General features: G+C 56.1%; 1 protein-coding gene across 1 annotated transcript in view; it reads right to left on the bottom strand.

Annotated features, from left to right (window-relative positions):
• The window catches only part of LOC310884735 (uncharacterized protein), a 75,107-nt gene extending 64,367 nt beyond the window's left edge, over positions 1-10,740 (bottom strand). The window contains exon 1 of the mRNA XM_083806898.1: positions 10,608-10,740. Coding sequence (XP_083663024.1) covers positions 10,608-10,704 — 97 coding nt within the window. The 5' untranslated portion in view covers positions 10,705-10,740. The remainder of the gene's footprint in view (positions 1-10,607) is intronic.
• Positions 10,741-14,271: the final 3,531 nt, after the last annotated feature.

Here is a 14,271-nt window from a genome sequence, read left to right as displayed (position 1 = left end):
GCATTCTTCTGGCTGAAGGACTTCAAGTCGCTCCCTCCCCACCTCCCTTTTTAAGGAAAACTTAATCTCAGCAATTCATTTTGAGGCACATACTTGGGAGAAAAATAGAAATTTCAAATTCCAGCTGGAGCTATTTCCCATATTCATCAGGAATTTCCAGACCTAGCCTGACACCAATTTGCAGATTTTTGGTGAAAAGTTGACAGCCCAGACAAAGAGGGCCAGACCTGGCCCTCGGGTGGCTTCAGGAAGGTTTTTTGAAGGTTGCCTGCAAAATAAATTTTTCTCCCTCTCACTTTGCCACCCTAGAACCCTAAAGCCTTCACGCCTGGGGTCACTGCACATCTCTGCTTGGAGTTGTGCCCCTCGGGGACAACTCGTGTCCGTGCAGAGGGGACACCTCTCAGCGTGGCATTTCCCCCCGGCTGCTGGGCTCTGCTCCGCCCCAGGCAGGGCTCTGCAGGGGCAGCAGTGCTGGCACTTGCAGGGGTAGGGGAAGGGAACGCAGGAGCATAAGGCAGAGGAAGCTGGTGAAGGAACAGCACTTCTTCGAAATGTCATGTCTAGCAGGTTAGAAAAAAAGAGAGACAGAGAGGAGCTAATGGAACATCAGCTACTGCCTGGCTGCATTGCGTCTGGCAAAGCGATCTCACAGTCGGAGCCATGACAGGAGGAGTGGAGGCACGCAGCTGCCTGGCATCACACCCTGCTTCTCTGGGGGAAACGAGCAGCAGAAACGACAAAACAGCAAAGTGAGGAACCAGGGGTCCCGGCCCCACCATGCCCCACAGCCACCCCATCCCTCCGCTCCCCAGCCCTGCCCTGACCTCAGAGGCTGCAGACGTTTAATTCCCCGAGAACCACGGTCACCGAGGAGGTTGCAGCACACACCTGTGCCTCCCCAGCACCCCGTGCATCCTGGTTTTCATTGCAGCTGCTGTGATAAGATCTGCTCCAGCACCCCCCATAGCCTCCCGCAGTACGGCGGCAGCAGAAGTCATCCTTCATCCGTCTGTGCGGGTCTGGGGCTCCGGAGGGCTTTGGGATGTCTTTGCGATATATTGCCTGCCTGCTTCACTTCTTCCTCCACATCCCAGTGGAAATACTTTGTCTTCTCTAAATGTTCTAACCCAGAATACAGCCATCTTCTGCAACTGGGAGCTATCTGCATAATGCTCGTTGTTAGAGCCATCAGTTTTCAAGAAATAAAAGTTAATTCGCTTTATTTTTTTTTTGTTTTCCTTTAAGAAAATTGCAACTGCTATTCAAATCCTTTTAGGAGAGTAAAAAGAAGACAAAATAATCTCTCCTTTGCTCACACTCTGGTGAAAACAACAACAGCAATCACCTCTTTTTCTCTTTTTTCCCCAGACTAACCAGAGGGACCTGTGCCCAGCCCCTGCCCCTGTCCCCCAGCAGGTGCAGGAGGGGAGCTCTGCCCCCAGCCCATGGAGCCATCAAACACAAGGAGGGCTCCCTGCTGAGCACCACTGCAGGTTTAGGTTGGATATTAGGAAAAACTTTACAGAAAAGGTTGTTAGGCATTGGGATGGGCTGCTCAGGGAGGTGGTGGAGTCACCTTCCCTGGAGGTCTTTAAAAGACGTTTAGATGTAGAGCTTAGTGATATGGTTTAGTGGAGAAATTGTTAGTGTTAGGTCATGGGTTGGACAAGGTGACCTTGGAGGTCTCTTCCAACCTAGATGATTCTGGGATTCTGTTATGGGCTCCTCGGAGTGGGAGAAGGCAAGGTGCACACACACACCAAGCCTCCCAGTGCTCAGTACCAGCACCAAATCCTTGCCGCAATGCTCTCTGATGGCTTTCACATGTACGTTTTTGCACATGGGGAAGTGTTTCCATAAGAAAGGAGTGCAGGAAAAAAACACCACTGCCTGCCCCTGCCCGCAGGATGCTCTCCGTGCCCACGCCTGCAGCTGACCCTGCGACCTCCTGCTCTCCACCTGGCCAGGGAACCACACGAATCCCTTGGTGCAGGCGGCTGATTCAGTGTGCTCAGGGCTCACCCAGCCTGGCACGAGCCCCTGGTGCTCAACAAATCCTCTTGACCACGCGAAATCCCACCTCAGGAGCTATCTCCACCCTCGCCTCGCTGCCCCGAGGTGACCAGACGCTCAACGCCTCTGCCCCCTCCGCCTGTTCTCAGAGCAGAGAAAACCTGCTGGCAGAAGCAGCGATGCTTTAAAAATAGCCAGGCAGCTCGCTGAGAGATTTTGGATCAAAAATAGGATATTCTGACATTCCTCCCGAGTGAAACATTTTGAAGGAAGGCTGTGGCAACAGACCATCATAATTCAGCTGGAGGGAGCACGGCATTGACCCCGTGGAGCAGCATCCATCCCTGGGACGAACAGAGCTGTCCCCTGCTCACTGGGACCGGGAGCCACCCACGGGGACAGGGAGCAAGGTGACAGGGGTTGACACAGCCACGTAACACCCCTCAGGCTGCGGTGTCCCCCCCCCAGCTGGATGTAGCGTGCCCGGGGTTGGACTGGCCCGAAGAGGAAAGGATTTTCTCTCTTTTCTCCGTGGAGAACTTAAATATGATTTCTACGAGAATATTTTGTGTAGGAAAGCCCCAGCATGTTAACAGCAGGAACTGCATTTTTGTGTCAAAAGCACAGCAAAGACATGGAGGAGGCGCTGCCAGCTAGCTCTGATGTGGGGCTAGGTTCCCTTCCCAGCAAACCTCCATTTTCTGCCAATTTATCTACTAATCAATTCCATCTTTCAAATAATGAACTCATTTATAAAGATCTCGACTATGTCAAAAACCCTGGCTTACTCCCTGATACAGAAACTTCCCCTTTGCAGAGACCTCCCAGCCCCCGGCCTCCCCAGCACCCCTGGCCAGGGCAGGATCTGGCCTTCTCAGATCAGAGCCGCATCTGCACTACGGACGGCTGCATCAGATAGCTCAGTCTGCAAGTGGTTTCCTTTTCATTTAAAAATAATAATTAAAAAAGAAAAAAAAAAAAAGCATCCTTTTTGGCCCTGTTTGCTCTTCCCAATGCCCTGGCCGTGCCCAGGCAGAGCCAGCTCTCTGGTGGCCCTGGGGACAACGCTGCTGAGCCCCGGGACAGCCGTTTGGGACAGAATACAAAACACCCTTCATCAGATTGCTGGGGCTCGGGGGGGGATTGCAAAAAGGGGCACTTAAACCCCAGAGCATGAAACAATGCGTCCTCAAACCGAAACAAGAGGATGTGCCCATGGTGCAGCCCCAGCAGAAGCAGCTCTGGTCCCTTCGGGGGATGCCACCAGCTCCTCCACCCAGCCCTGCTGTCCCCACCCACTCCTGCTCCTCCTCGCAAAAACTGCAAGGGACCTGCCTTACCCCATTGCCAAGGGCAAACCTGCAGGTTCTCAAAGTCTTGTGCAAATTAATTGGTTGGTGAGGGCTTTAACGTGGCTCAGGAAGGTTGCACTGGCTCAGCTACGCAGGTGGTGCAGCCAGCTCAGCCCCAGCCCCCTCCAGGATCTGTGAGAATTGGGCAGAAATGTCTCTTTTTCTCTAAAATGTGATTTACAAACCTGCTTCCTGTGGAAGTAAGCAGGGCAGTGTGTATCTCTGTCTTGGTACTCAGGAAATAAATACTGCATCCCTTGAGGGACTGTTCAAGTGTTTTGGACTGGCAACGCTGCCACAAAGACTCTAAAATTAGCAAGTATCAAAAAAGAGGGCTGTACAATGAGGGATTTGGCTTTTACCATCTCCTAGTGTAATGCAGTTCCTGGGATTTCGGAACTGGCTCCCCCTTTGCATTCCCAGGCAGAAATCCCACTGCAAAGCTTCCCCATCCCACCTCCTGTGATCGTGGTGGGGAGCAGCAGGCTGGGACCTTTGGTGGCCTCCAGCCCCGTGGGGATTGCTCGGCCAGCGGGCACGGCAGAGTTCAAGCTGGGTAATTAGCGCTGCACTAATTACCATTATCGCAGGACAGCGGTGCGCTGTCAAGGTTGACGTGCGCTGAACAGAGGGTGGTTTTTGTCGATGAGCTGCTCCCTTGAGTTCTGGGGGTGGGAAAGGCAGGCGAGGAGGATGTCACAGATTTTTTTTTCCCCAACTGACGGCCACGAGGGAGCGAAGCTTTTCAGCCAAGCGACCCATCGGAGGGGCTGCGGGTTGGATTCATCCCTCGCACAATGAAGGGACGCTGGGGACAAGGAGTCCCGTTGCCACCAGCTGGCAGACGGGGTAACCTCACCGCCTGCCCGCAGCGAGCAGAGCCCGCAGCGGGGCTGAGGATGCTCGACCTCTCGCTGGGCTCTCCCACGCTCACCCTGTGAGGTGAAGGCAGGGCACACGGCCAGCACGGCTCGTTTAAAACCAGGGAGCAGAGCGCACACAAAAAACAACCTTGCGATGAGATGCGGGGAGCAGCCGCCCGCCCCCAACACGCAGCCCGGGGCGGGTGAGGTTTGCCTTGGGGAAATGTTCCGTTCTGCTCGGCTTGGTGTTCTCTTTCCAACGCATCCCAGCCTGAGACTGCTGCTGAGAACCAGGGCAATTTAGGGACACAAAAGCCCAACCTGGGCTACGCACATTGTGATTAATCAAACGTGGTTCACCGTGGAAACCACCATCCCGTGCAGATGTCCCCATCCATCCGTGCCCCTGTCCCCTCCGTGTCCCCTGGATGTGGTTGGATGGCAAAGAGCAAGGGGGGGACAACTCGAGGCACGCAGGAGCTGGAGGTCCCTGGGAACCAAACACTGCCAAGGCTGCAGCAGCCTCCAGAGCACAGCTCCTCGTAAGGATTTCTAGGCCAACAGTGACTACGGCAGGTTCTGGAAGCCCCTACTTCCCCACCTGGTTAGGTAAAGGAAGAGCCTTGCTTTCCACAAGCTCTCAGCAACCTCAGCCTTTGCTGAGGAACCAGAACTCCAACAAGCGCAGCGAGGACACCTCGGAACCAGCTCTCCTCTCCAAGAGCCCAAAGCGCATTCAGCATCCTCCCTCGGGCAGCCCTGTGGCACCAGGAGCTGCCGACGGGCAACGCGCTCAGCACCGAGCAGCAGAAACCCCGCAGAGATAGGGGCAAGCTCAAAGGGTGGATGGAGCAGGCACCCCAAGATTTCCAACACAGCTGGGGCAGCAGCAGGTGCCGGGAGGCTCAGCCGCAGCTTTGGCAGCTCCAGGTTGGGGGAGGGGGGGGGGGGCTCCTGCATTTGGGTTGTGCCTCCTGCCCCCAGCTCCTGGCTCCTCAGTCCCACAGATGGGGATGCTAAGGCATGTCCCAGCTGTTCTGGATGGGGTTCCTGAGCTTTTCTCCTCAAGCAACTTCAAAACTGGCCCAAACCAAGAGGAATGAACACACACACACACACACACACATCCCATCCTGCAGGGGGGAGGGAGGCTGAGCTTTAATCACTCGCAGCTATCAATAGCGGAATTAACGCCAGCATCCCCTGCCCACCCGGGCCTGACATCAGCCCCACGGCTCTGCAGTGAATTTGTGAGAGCGGAGATTGATGTTTATATAGCACATACTGAACGTACACGAGGGGAGCCATCTGCTTGGCCGGAGGAGGAGGAGAAGAGTGAGGAGGAGGAGGAGGAGGGCGGCTACGTCAGCCCATGCAGTGGGGGCATCACCAGGCACCCGCTCAACCAGCAGCAGACGGTGGCTTCCTTGCAAGAAACTCAAAGACGGGGCCATGTCAGAGCCTGCCTGACACGAGGAGGGGACAGAGCAGCCCCACGCTGCATCGCAGCCCAGCCAAGGGCCCTGCCTCATGCCCAAACCCCCGTGCCCCCCCTGGGGATGCTGTGTTTGGCCAGGGGTCTCCCAACAGCTCCGGGCACCCAAGCCCATCGCTGGCAGCAGCTGCACCAAGAGCAGCTGCAAGATATCTGTCCGGGCTCTGACAGACACGGGCTGAGGCAAAGCAGCCAGGCTCACGGTGTTTATTTTCCCCCGGGCGCGAGGCATACATCATCTCGCCCCGCTCCCCGGAGCGGTTTGTGCAGTTATAAACCTGCGGCACGCAGACTGCCCATTACGCTGCTTGTCTAAAAAAATCCTCCCCCCAAGGAAAGGCGCGTGTTTACCCTTCAAACCATTTCCCAGCACGCTGGAATTTAAAAGCAATGATTTTGACCCCTTCCGTGTGAAAAATAAGGATGCAAGAGGCACTGGCATCCCTGGCTGCAGGGAAGGCAGGCATACCCATCCTTATTCATGCCGGGCAGCGGTAACTGTGGGGCCGTGGGCTGCCGGAGCCACCCATGGCTTGACCCAACCTGCTGGCACGGACAGGGGGCACTTAAATAAACAACGGGGAAAGTAGGAAATGAGGCTCTGTCTGGCCCGCTGCTAGCGGAAAGGTTTAAGATTTTATAACTCAGCCTGATCTGAAAGGATTTTGCGTGGGGATGCTGCCAAACCTCTGGTGTGCGCTCCAGCTCACAGGATCGCAAATAACGGCTAAAGGCAGTGGTCCTGGAAACCGCTGGATGGTTTGGCTGAAATTTTTCAAACAATTCCCCATGAGGCTGGCGTACAACAAGAGTGTTCAACCCAAACAGCTTGAGTTTGGCAGAGGGACCCACCCGGCCAGAAGCACCCTCGGGGCAGTGGGCTCTGTGCGTGCACCCCCGTGTTCCTGCACCCCCACGTCCCTGTCCTGGACAAAGGGACCAGAGGGCTCGGGGGCAGGGGGCTCAGCCACCTGGCAGGCAGATGCACAACGAGATCCAGCACTGGAAGCTCAGCGAGCTCAGGCAGGTGACAGGCTGGTCTCCAGCTGCGAGGGCAATTCTCATCCAGGAATGTGCCACCTTTGTCATTGCTCCCTTTTTTTTTTTTGGTACAATAAGGCATTTTTCACATCACATAGGAAAACAGAAATGCTGCTTCACTGCAGAAACTGCTGCGCATCCTTCTCCCTTTTTTTCTCCTCCTTTCTACAGGGGAGTGGAGCCGACAACCCCCACAGGTCCCACATCAACCCACGACCCTAATACCAAAGAGCACTGGGGGATGTCATTGATCCCCCAGGGAACATCCCCATCCTCCCTCCGTGGGGTTGGGACCCCCGACCTGCCGGCAGAGAGCTCCCCCCCTGCAGCCCTGAGGGTTTCCACCAGCTCCTGTCCTTAGCACAAGCATCCTTTGTGCCCAGCTGTCCCCCAGACCCGGGGGCTGGCTGCAGCGGGGTCACCACTACGACCCTCACCCCGTGCCCATATCCCCCCTGTCCCACATATTTCATTCTCTTACTTATTCTGAAGTACTCTGGGATAGGAGGTGCATTGTGAGTGCATCCTGGTGGGCTCTGGCCCTTTGCTGGTGGCTCTCAGAGCTCCTTTGAGCTGAAGTTTGTCATTCACAGGGCTGGGCAGCCGCAGGGGACCAGCACACAGCTGCTCTGTGGCAGGCAGTGACCCCTGTGTTCAGGCCACTTGGAGTGTGTGGTCTGGGGTCTCGTGAGGGTAAAAAAGCAATAATGTCATATGATAGCATAACCGAGGGCCCAGAGTAGTATGCATGCGCTGGAGGGTCAAATGCAGATGACATGAGGAGTCCAGAACTGCTATTTCTGGGTCCTTAAGCAATTTGACTTGCAAACTTGTTAAGATTAACCTGATTTTGTAAGCTTGATATACACAGATTAATGTGATCTATACCGTATAGAACACATGCTCTATACACACACAAACAGCATTAACACCTTGCAATATATACAAGATTTTATATATTTATATTAAATTTTTCGTTTAACCAAGTCCATGTGCACATCCTCACTACAAGTGCACCCCAGTGTAAGGCCCCAGATCCGAGGAGGTTGCTGCACGACGCTGTATGTGACATTTCAGAGCACCAGATCTCCAGGAGAATAAATTACTAAAAGACAACTTTCACCAGCCCTCGAGCAAGAAATACCATCTGCAGGAGCCAAGTGCTGCATCTTCAGATGCTGCTCATCCCTTAATTAAGCAGATTTTAATTGGGTGACTCTAAGATTTAATTAATGGCAAATTGTTCAAGCACATTCATTTTTGGGTTGTGCTTGCAGACGGAATTTTTCCTGGTTGGTTTGGGTAGTTTGTGTTTGGGGGGCTGGGTTGCAGTTATGGTTCCTCCTCTTAAAACCGAGCATCCCGACCCCTGTGGGCACATCTGGGCAAGTGGGGGAGAGGGGAGATGTTCAGCTGGGGCTGGAGCAACCCAAACGTGGGGAAATGTTGCCTGCAGCACAGGTAGGAGGTGATTTATTCATCCCCATGTATCCCATGCAATGGCTGCATGGAGATCAGCTCCCACCCACCTCCATATAACGCTGCCCTAAATATCGTCCCCCTATTTCCAGGGGGGTTTGCTGCTCTGGGTAAGGTGAGGATTAGTGCCCGAGGGACAGATTCAGTTCGGTGCAAACGCTGCTTGCTTTAAAGGGTACAGGCATGCTCTGAGGCAGCAGTGCTCATGAAGGATAGGACCACATCCCCGGTGCCCTGGGTCCAGCCCCCACCCACTTCTGGCACCCTCAGTCCTCCCGGGATCGTTACTGAGTATCTGCTGGTGACAGCTGCAAGCACAATGCTGGTGACAGCTCAGTTCCCCTCCTGGACGGGTCACCTCCTGCTTTGACAGCCCAAAGCTCCCCTTGGGGCTTGGGAACTTCCAAAGTGCCTTTTCCTGGGCACAAGCCATTTGCACCCTCCTCCAGATAGAAGCAAAGGAAGGGATGAGGGACGGTACCGACCCTGTGACGGTGATGCTGCAGAACCAATAACTGCTTGCTCCCCTGACCCACGCAGAAGACCAGCAGCCATCGCTCTCAGCCCTAAATCCACATGAAATCAGCCCGCTGCGGGGCTGGGCACGAGGCAGGACCCCGTCAGCTGGGAGCTTCGGCTGGGGGAAGAGGGGAGAATCTGGAAGCTGAGGGTGTGCAGGAACAGGGGTTGCACGGCGGAAGCCGGGCACCGTGTAAGGGTGGAGGAGTTGTGGTTATCGGGGCTGGGGTGGCACAGCAGGGGCAGAGCCTCAGCCTGGAGAGCTGCCTTCTTCTGTGGCAAAGCCCCAGAAACCCATATATTTGCAGCACCGTGCCCTGTTTGCTGGGGGGACCTACAACACTTCAGAGCTACCAAAAACCTGACCAGCCCTGTGACCTGTACCAGCACAGAGAGCAGCAATCGAAGGCGAAGCCACACACCTGGCTGTCCTCGGGCTCCCTAGCACTGCAGAGGGCCCTGCTCCCACCCTGCACACAGCCCCCTACCTCCCCGCAGTTGTTAACTCCCAGCTTCCTCACTTCCACCCCAAAATCCCCCCGGTGCCTTATCCACGCTTGGATCTCGCTCCAGTTTCAGCCACTGGAATGCGGTTCCCAGCTCGGTTCCCAGGCTGCGGGCTGCATGGCTGCAGCCTCGCTTCCCAGCCAAGGTTCAAGCGGAGTTAAGCTCCGCTGAGATAACTCGGTGCTTTCCCTCTCTCAACTGCATTCCCACCGACCAGGCTCCAGGGAAGCCTCCGGCACTCTCTGCCCCGGGCCAAGCACGCATGTTTTGGGCAGGGGCTGTGCTGAGCAGGGGGTCACCGCCTCTGAGCGGGACCCATAGGCGTTAGCACAACGCAGGCAGGGTAAAGTTTGTCTTACAAGCAGCCAGAGCTTCCTGCAAAGCAAACATCTCTTTTATATCCACGCAATGGAAGTGCTCCCCCCCCAGCTCACCACTTCCCAGTGACACGTCCCAGCCCCACGCTCCAAATTTTGGAAGCTGCTCGCTTAAAGCCTCCACCCGGCCACCCAGTCCTGAGCCCCCTCCTATGGGGGGGAGCCAGGACCCCGCTGACCCCCAGCCTGGACAGGAGCCTCTGCCACTGGGAAGGAAGGGGCCCAGCGCTCCCAAAAAGTTTCAGTGAAACTTTCCTGACCACGACCAGCCATGGAGGGGAAATACGAGGGATGTGGAGACGCTGCAGTGCCCCAAATTTGAGTTTCATGCCCACAGAGAGGAAAGGTGAGGGATGTGGAGACATGTCACAGCACCCCAAATACGAGTTTCGTGCCCGCACAGACACGTTATGTTATATTACACATATATTATGTTACATTATACACCCGAGGAGCCATGCACACTCCGGCTGCCCTGCTTCTGCAGCGAGACCACCACCGCGCCCCCCCTCCAGCACTGCCCTGCCACCGAGACCCCCGGTGCCACACTGAGCCCCCCACATTCCTGCCACACACTGAGCCCCCCCAGGTTCACTCCCCATCACCAGCAGCCCCCCAGGGACATGCCTGCCACCCCCCCAGCGCCCCGGTCCCAGCACCAGCCTCGACCCGGGACGGTGGGAGATGGGACCCCCCCCCCACAGCATCCGAGGACCCCCGAGCACCGGGCCGGGGGGGCAGCCCCGAGGCTGCAGGAGGGGGCACACCGCACTGCCGAGCCCGGGGCTGCAATCCTGGTTGAACAGTGCATCCTAGCGGACACCGCCTCGCCTCCTCTCCCGGAGCATCCCCACCGGCCGGCGGGGAGCGTGGGGAGCGGGGACCCCCTGGCGAGCCTCCCCTTGCTCCCCCTCCCCCCATCCCACCCCCGGGAGGGTGGGGGGGGTGCAGCTCCTACCTGGGTACATCCCAGAGCCTGTCTCGGGGGGCTCCGGCCCCGCTGCTCGCAGGGGCAGGGCGCAGAGCAGCGCCAGAGCCAGCGCCCCGCAGCGCATCGTGCGCCCCGGCCCCGGCCCCGTTCCCGGCCCGGCGCATCCCGGCCCCGCCGCCCCCGCCCCCGCCCCGCCCCGCGGGACCCCCGCAGGGAGGGGACGGCAGGGGGGGGACACCCGACACCCTCCCCTCCCTCCGCCCCCTCCCCGGCACACGCCTGCATTGCCGGGCCGTGCACGCGCAACCGGGAGCGCAGGGGTTAATGCTCCCCCCCCCCCCCCCCCGCGGTGCTTGGGGCACCGTTAGTAAACTAGACTGCACCCCCCCCCCCCAATAAATAATTAAAAAAATAAATATATCAACCCATAAATGTTGATGCGGGTGTTATTGGGGTGTTTACCCCCAATAAATAGCGTTTGGGGCTGGGGAAGGACCCCAACCCCCCTGCCAGAGCTGCCCCCGTGTCCTCTGGGTTCCATTCCCCCTCTCCTCGCCCCCTCCATGGCATTGCAGGGGTTAAACCCGCCCCCCCTATGCTGGGGGGCTTCGAGGAGCTCGGTGGCTGCGGTGGGCACCCACGGGGCACTGCCACCCCCTGCTGCCCCGGCCACAACCAAACGGCATCAGGGCGGGAGGTGTTTGCGGGCAGGTGCCCCCCGAGTGAGTTTGCCCCATAAATGCCACAGGCGGTGCCGAGGCACCACTCAGCCCCATGCCCCCATGACATGTCCTGCTCCTGTGTCCCTACATCGTGTCCTGCTCCTGTCCCCACCTCCCAGCCCTTCCCCTGCTGCACACCGAGGGCATCCCGGAGACAAAGGTCAGAAACACTCTAGGAGCCACTTTTCTTGCAGCGCAGAGGATTTTATTCACATGTGATACAGGTTTGGCTTTTCAGTCTCAGGTGTTGCTGGATCCCATCGATCTCCACAGCTGTGACCTTCTGCCCAGCAGAAATTCTCCTGCTGCATTTCTTGTTTGTCCTGCAGCAGAGCTCAACCAGGGGACGTGCAACCTGCCTCGCAATGCGATGCAATACCCTTTGTTCCTTGCCCAAACTGCCATCCCACTGCAGCAGCAGCTTTTAGGTGGATCACCTGCACACCCATATCTTTTAAATGCTCTCCACTCCAAGAGGAGGAAAAAAAAAAAAAAAGATAAAAACTTGTGAAAGAAATACATTTGCTCTGTCACAGCCCCACTGCTCAGCTGCACCTTTTCATGCAGGTGATCGTTTTGCTGAACCCAGTGACACAAGCTCACCCGCTCCCTTCCTTGGGCTCCTGCAGGTAAAAAGGGGCTCTGCCCCCGGTGGGTGCCGCAGACCCCTGCAGGCACAGCTGGGCTGGGACGGTGCCATCACCCACTTGTGCTGGGCTGGGCATGGAGAAGGCTGCCGGGAAGACAGAAATAATAAGAACAGATGTAGACAAAGCCAGTGCTGGGATATTCTGTTTCAAAGTAATCACAGAAAGTGGAGACAAGGACAAAATGAACAAGCTACGGTTAGTGATACGTTTTTCTTGGACTTATCACAGCTCTGCTCCATCAGCATTTGCCAGTGTGTCCTCTGCAGGTAAAGGGGCTCCGTCCTGCTGTTTCCATCCGTTGGCTCGGGAGATGTTTTGCTCTGGCCTCCCTCCCCAGACAGCCTCAGCAGCGCTGCTCCTTCACCTCAGGGCTTCCCCCAAATATCCGCAGGGTGTTATCAGAGCCCCCTCCTCCATCTCAGCACAGAGCTCCTTGCAGCTATCGCCATAGATCAGTCCCGGACCTTCTTCATTGTTCTTATTTCTTCTTTGAATCGCCTCCAGTTAACCAAAATGCCTGTTAGTGAGGTGCCAAATTTCTGGTGTTGCCTCGCTAGCACCCTGCTAGGAGCCTGCGGATGTACAAAAACCACACGTGCTCAGGGGATTTTAAATACTGAGACATGAAGGAAGCAGGAGCCTGTGCAGGAGCCCTTGTCCTTGTTCTGCACTCGCTTGCTGGTGACCCTGGGCAGCTTGTTCTCCTTCAGGTGCCTCAGTTTCCTTTCTTAATCGAATGAAGATGCTAAACCAGCCTTTTTGCCAAATATTTGGGGACGTGCTGAGGGAAAGCGTTAAGCAAAGGCTCGTTATTACCATCAGGCACTTCTGTATCTTACTTCCCACAGCTTTGCAAACACCAGGACAGCTACCTGGGGCTGTTCGAGAGGGATGAATCCAAGCAAGCTGCTGGGATGGGCAATTTGTCACCTTGGAGTCTTCGGCGCTGACTGCACATGGGGCTGGAACGGGGATTCGGACGGGTGGCATGGGGCTGGCCTGCTCCCGGTGCACGAAAGGCCAGGCGAGCCCTGGGCTCAGATGTGTGCAGCTCTCACCCGCAGCTTTCTGCATGCTAAGGCAAATGTCTCAGGGAACGACCTCTACAAGCTGCGAGGGGCCGTGAATCAGCCTTTTTCCTCTTCTCTTCCATAGAAAGTAGAAAAGGCCTGAAAATGCTACCCCCTAATGGCAAAACGAGGTGTGGGGATTGGGAAATGCTGCTCCACAGCCCGGATTCTGTCTGCAGGGCTAGAACAGCAACCAGGGCCTGAAACATAGCAGCAAGGTGTGCCTCTGGGGGCAGACCCCTTGCAAACCCCCTCACAGCTGCGTGGCACCAACAGCATTATGCCAGTTCTGAGACCCAGTGGCCTGCAAGAAGTGCACCGGAGTGAAAATATGGTCCAAGGCCTGTTGCTTTCCACCAGAACAAACACAGGGCCACTTAGCAGAGTCCCTCAGGACTCAAAACCATTCATTCCAGCTCCCTCCTGTGCCTTGGCCGGGGGAGATGCTCCAGGGCCTCTCCAGCCCCTTCGCCCCAGCACCAGCAGTGCCCGGAGCGGCAGCGGGGTGTGCTGCTGCCGGCCTCTCGTGGGCTGAGGGAATGAGGCTCGTACGTAATAAAGATGATAGAAACAAAATTAAAAGTCCCCCAAAGGCTTTCAGGATTTGGAAACACGTACGGGATTCTAAAGTGGTGATGGAGCTCCCGTGCGATGCGCATCTGGAGGGCAGAGGTTGCTGCTGACCCCAGGCAGCTTCCAGCTCCCCAGTGGCTGCGGGGCGCTGACCCCAGGGGTCCCGGCTGCAGTTGGGATGCACACTAATGCTCAGGTCTTGCACCATTTCTCAGACCTTTCCTTGCTCAGACACATTCAGAAATCTCCATTTCTCCTGTTTGTTTGGGCTATCTAAAAAAAATAAAAAAATAAAAAATCCTACACTTCTCCCCTGTGCTCTGCTGTTCCCAGCTCCAAAGGAACCCAGACCCCGCACAGCCCAGGGTAACAGCAAAGAGAAATTACTCTGCTCCAAACTTTGTCAGTAACTTGCTGTGGGACCTCAAGCAAAACCATTTTTCCCATGCTACAGCCTGACCTGTTGATTGAGAGGGAAAAGACCTTCTCCTTGCTATAAACGTGGCCCATGAATCTCGGGTGGGACCTCGAGTGGTCTCATCACAGCAAAGATGCAACAAGAGAGAAGAAGAATGAATCCTAAACTAGACCTTGGGCTCTGAAGAACACTGAAAAATGCAAAAATGCAATGCTCTTTCTTCCTCCTGTGCTCTTCAACTGCTAGTAATTATTTTTT

The sequence above is a fragment of the Anser anser genome (genome assembly GCF_964211835.1).
Source record: "Anser anser genome assembly, chromosome: 21".
Classification (NCBI taxonomy): Eukaryota; Metazoa; Chordata; class Aves; order Anseriformes; family Anatidae; genus Anser; species Anser anser.
Note: the sequence above shows the minus strand (reverse complement) of the source record. Positions and strands in the feature narration are given on the sequence as shown.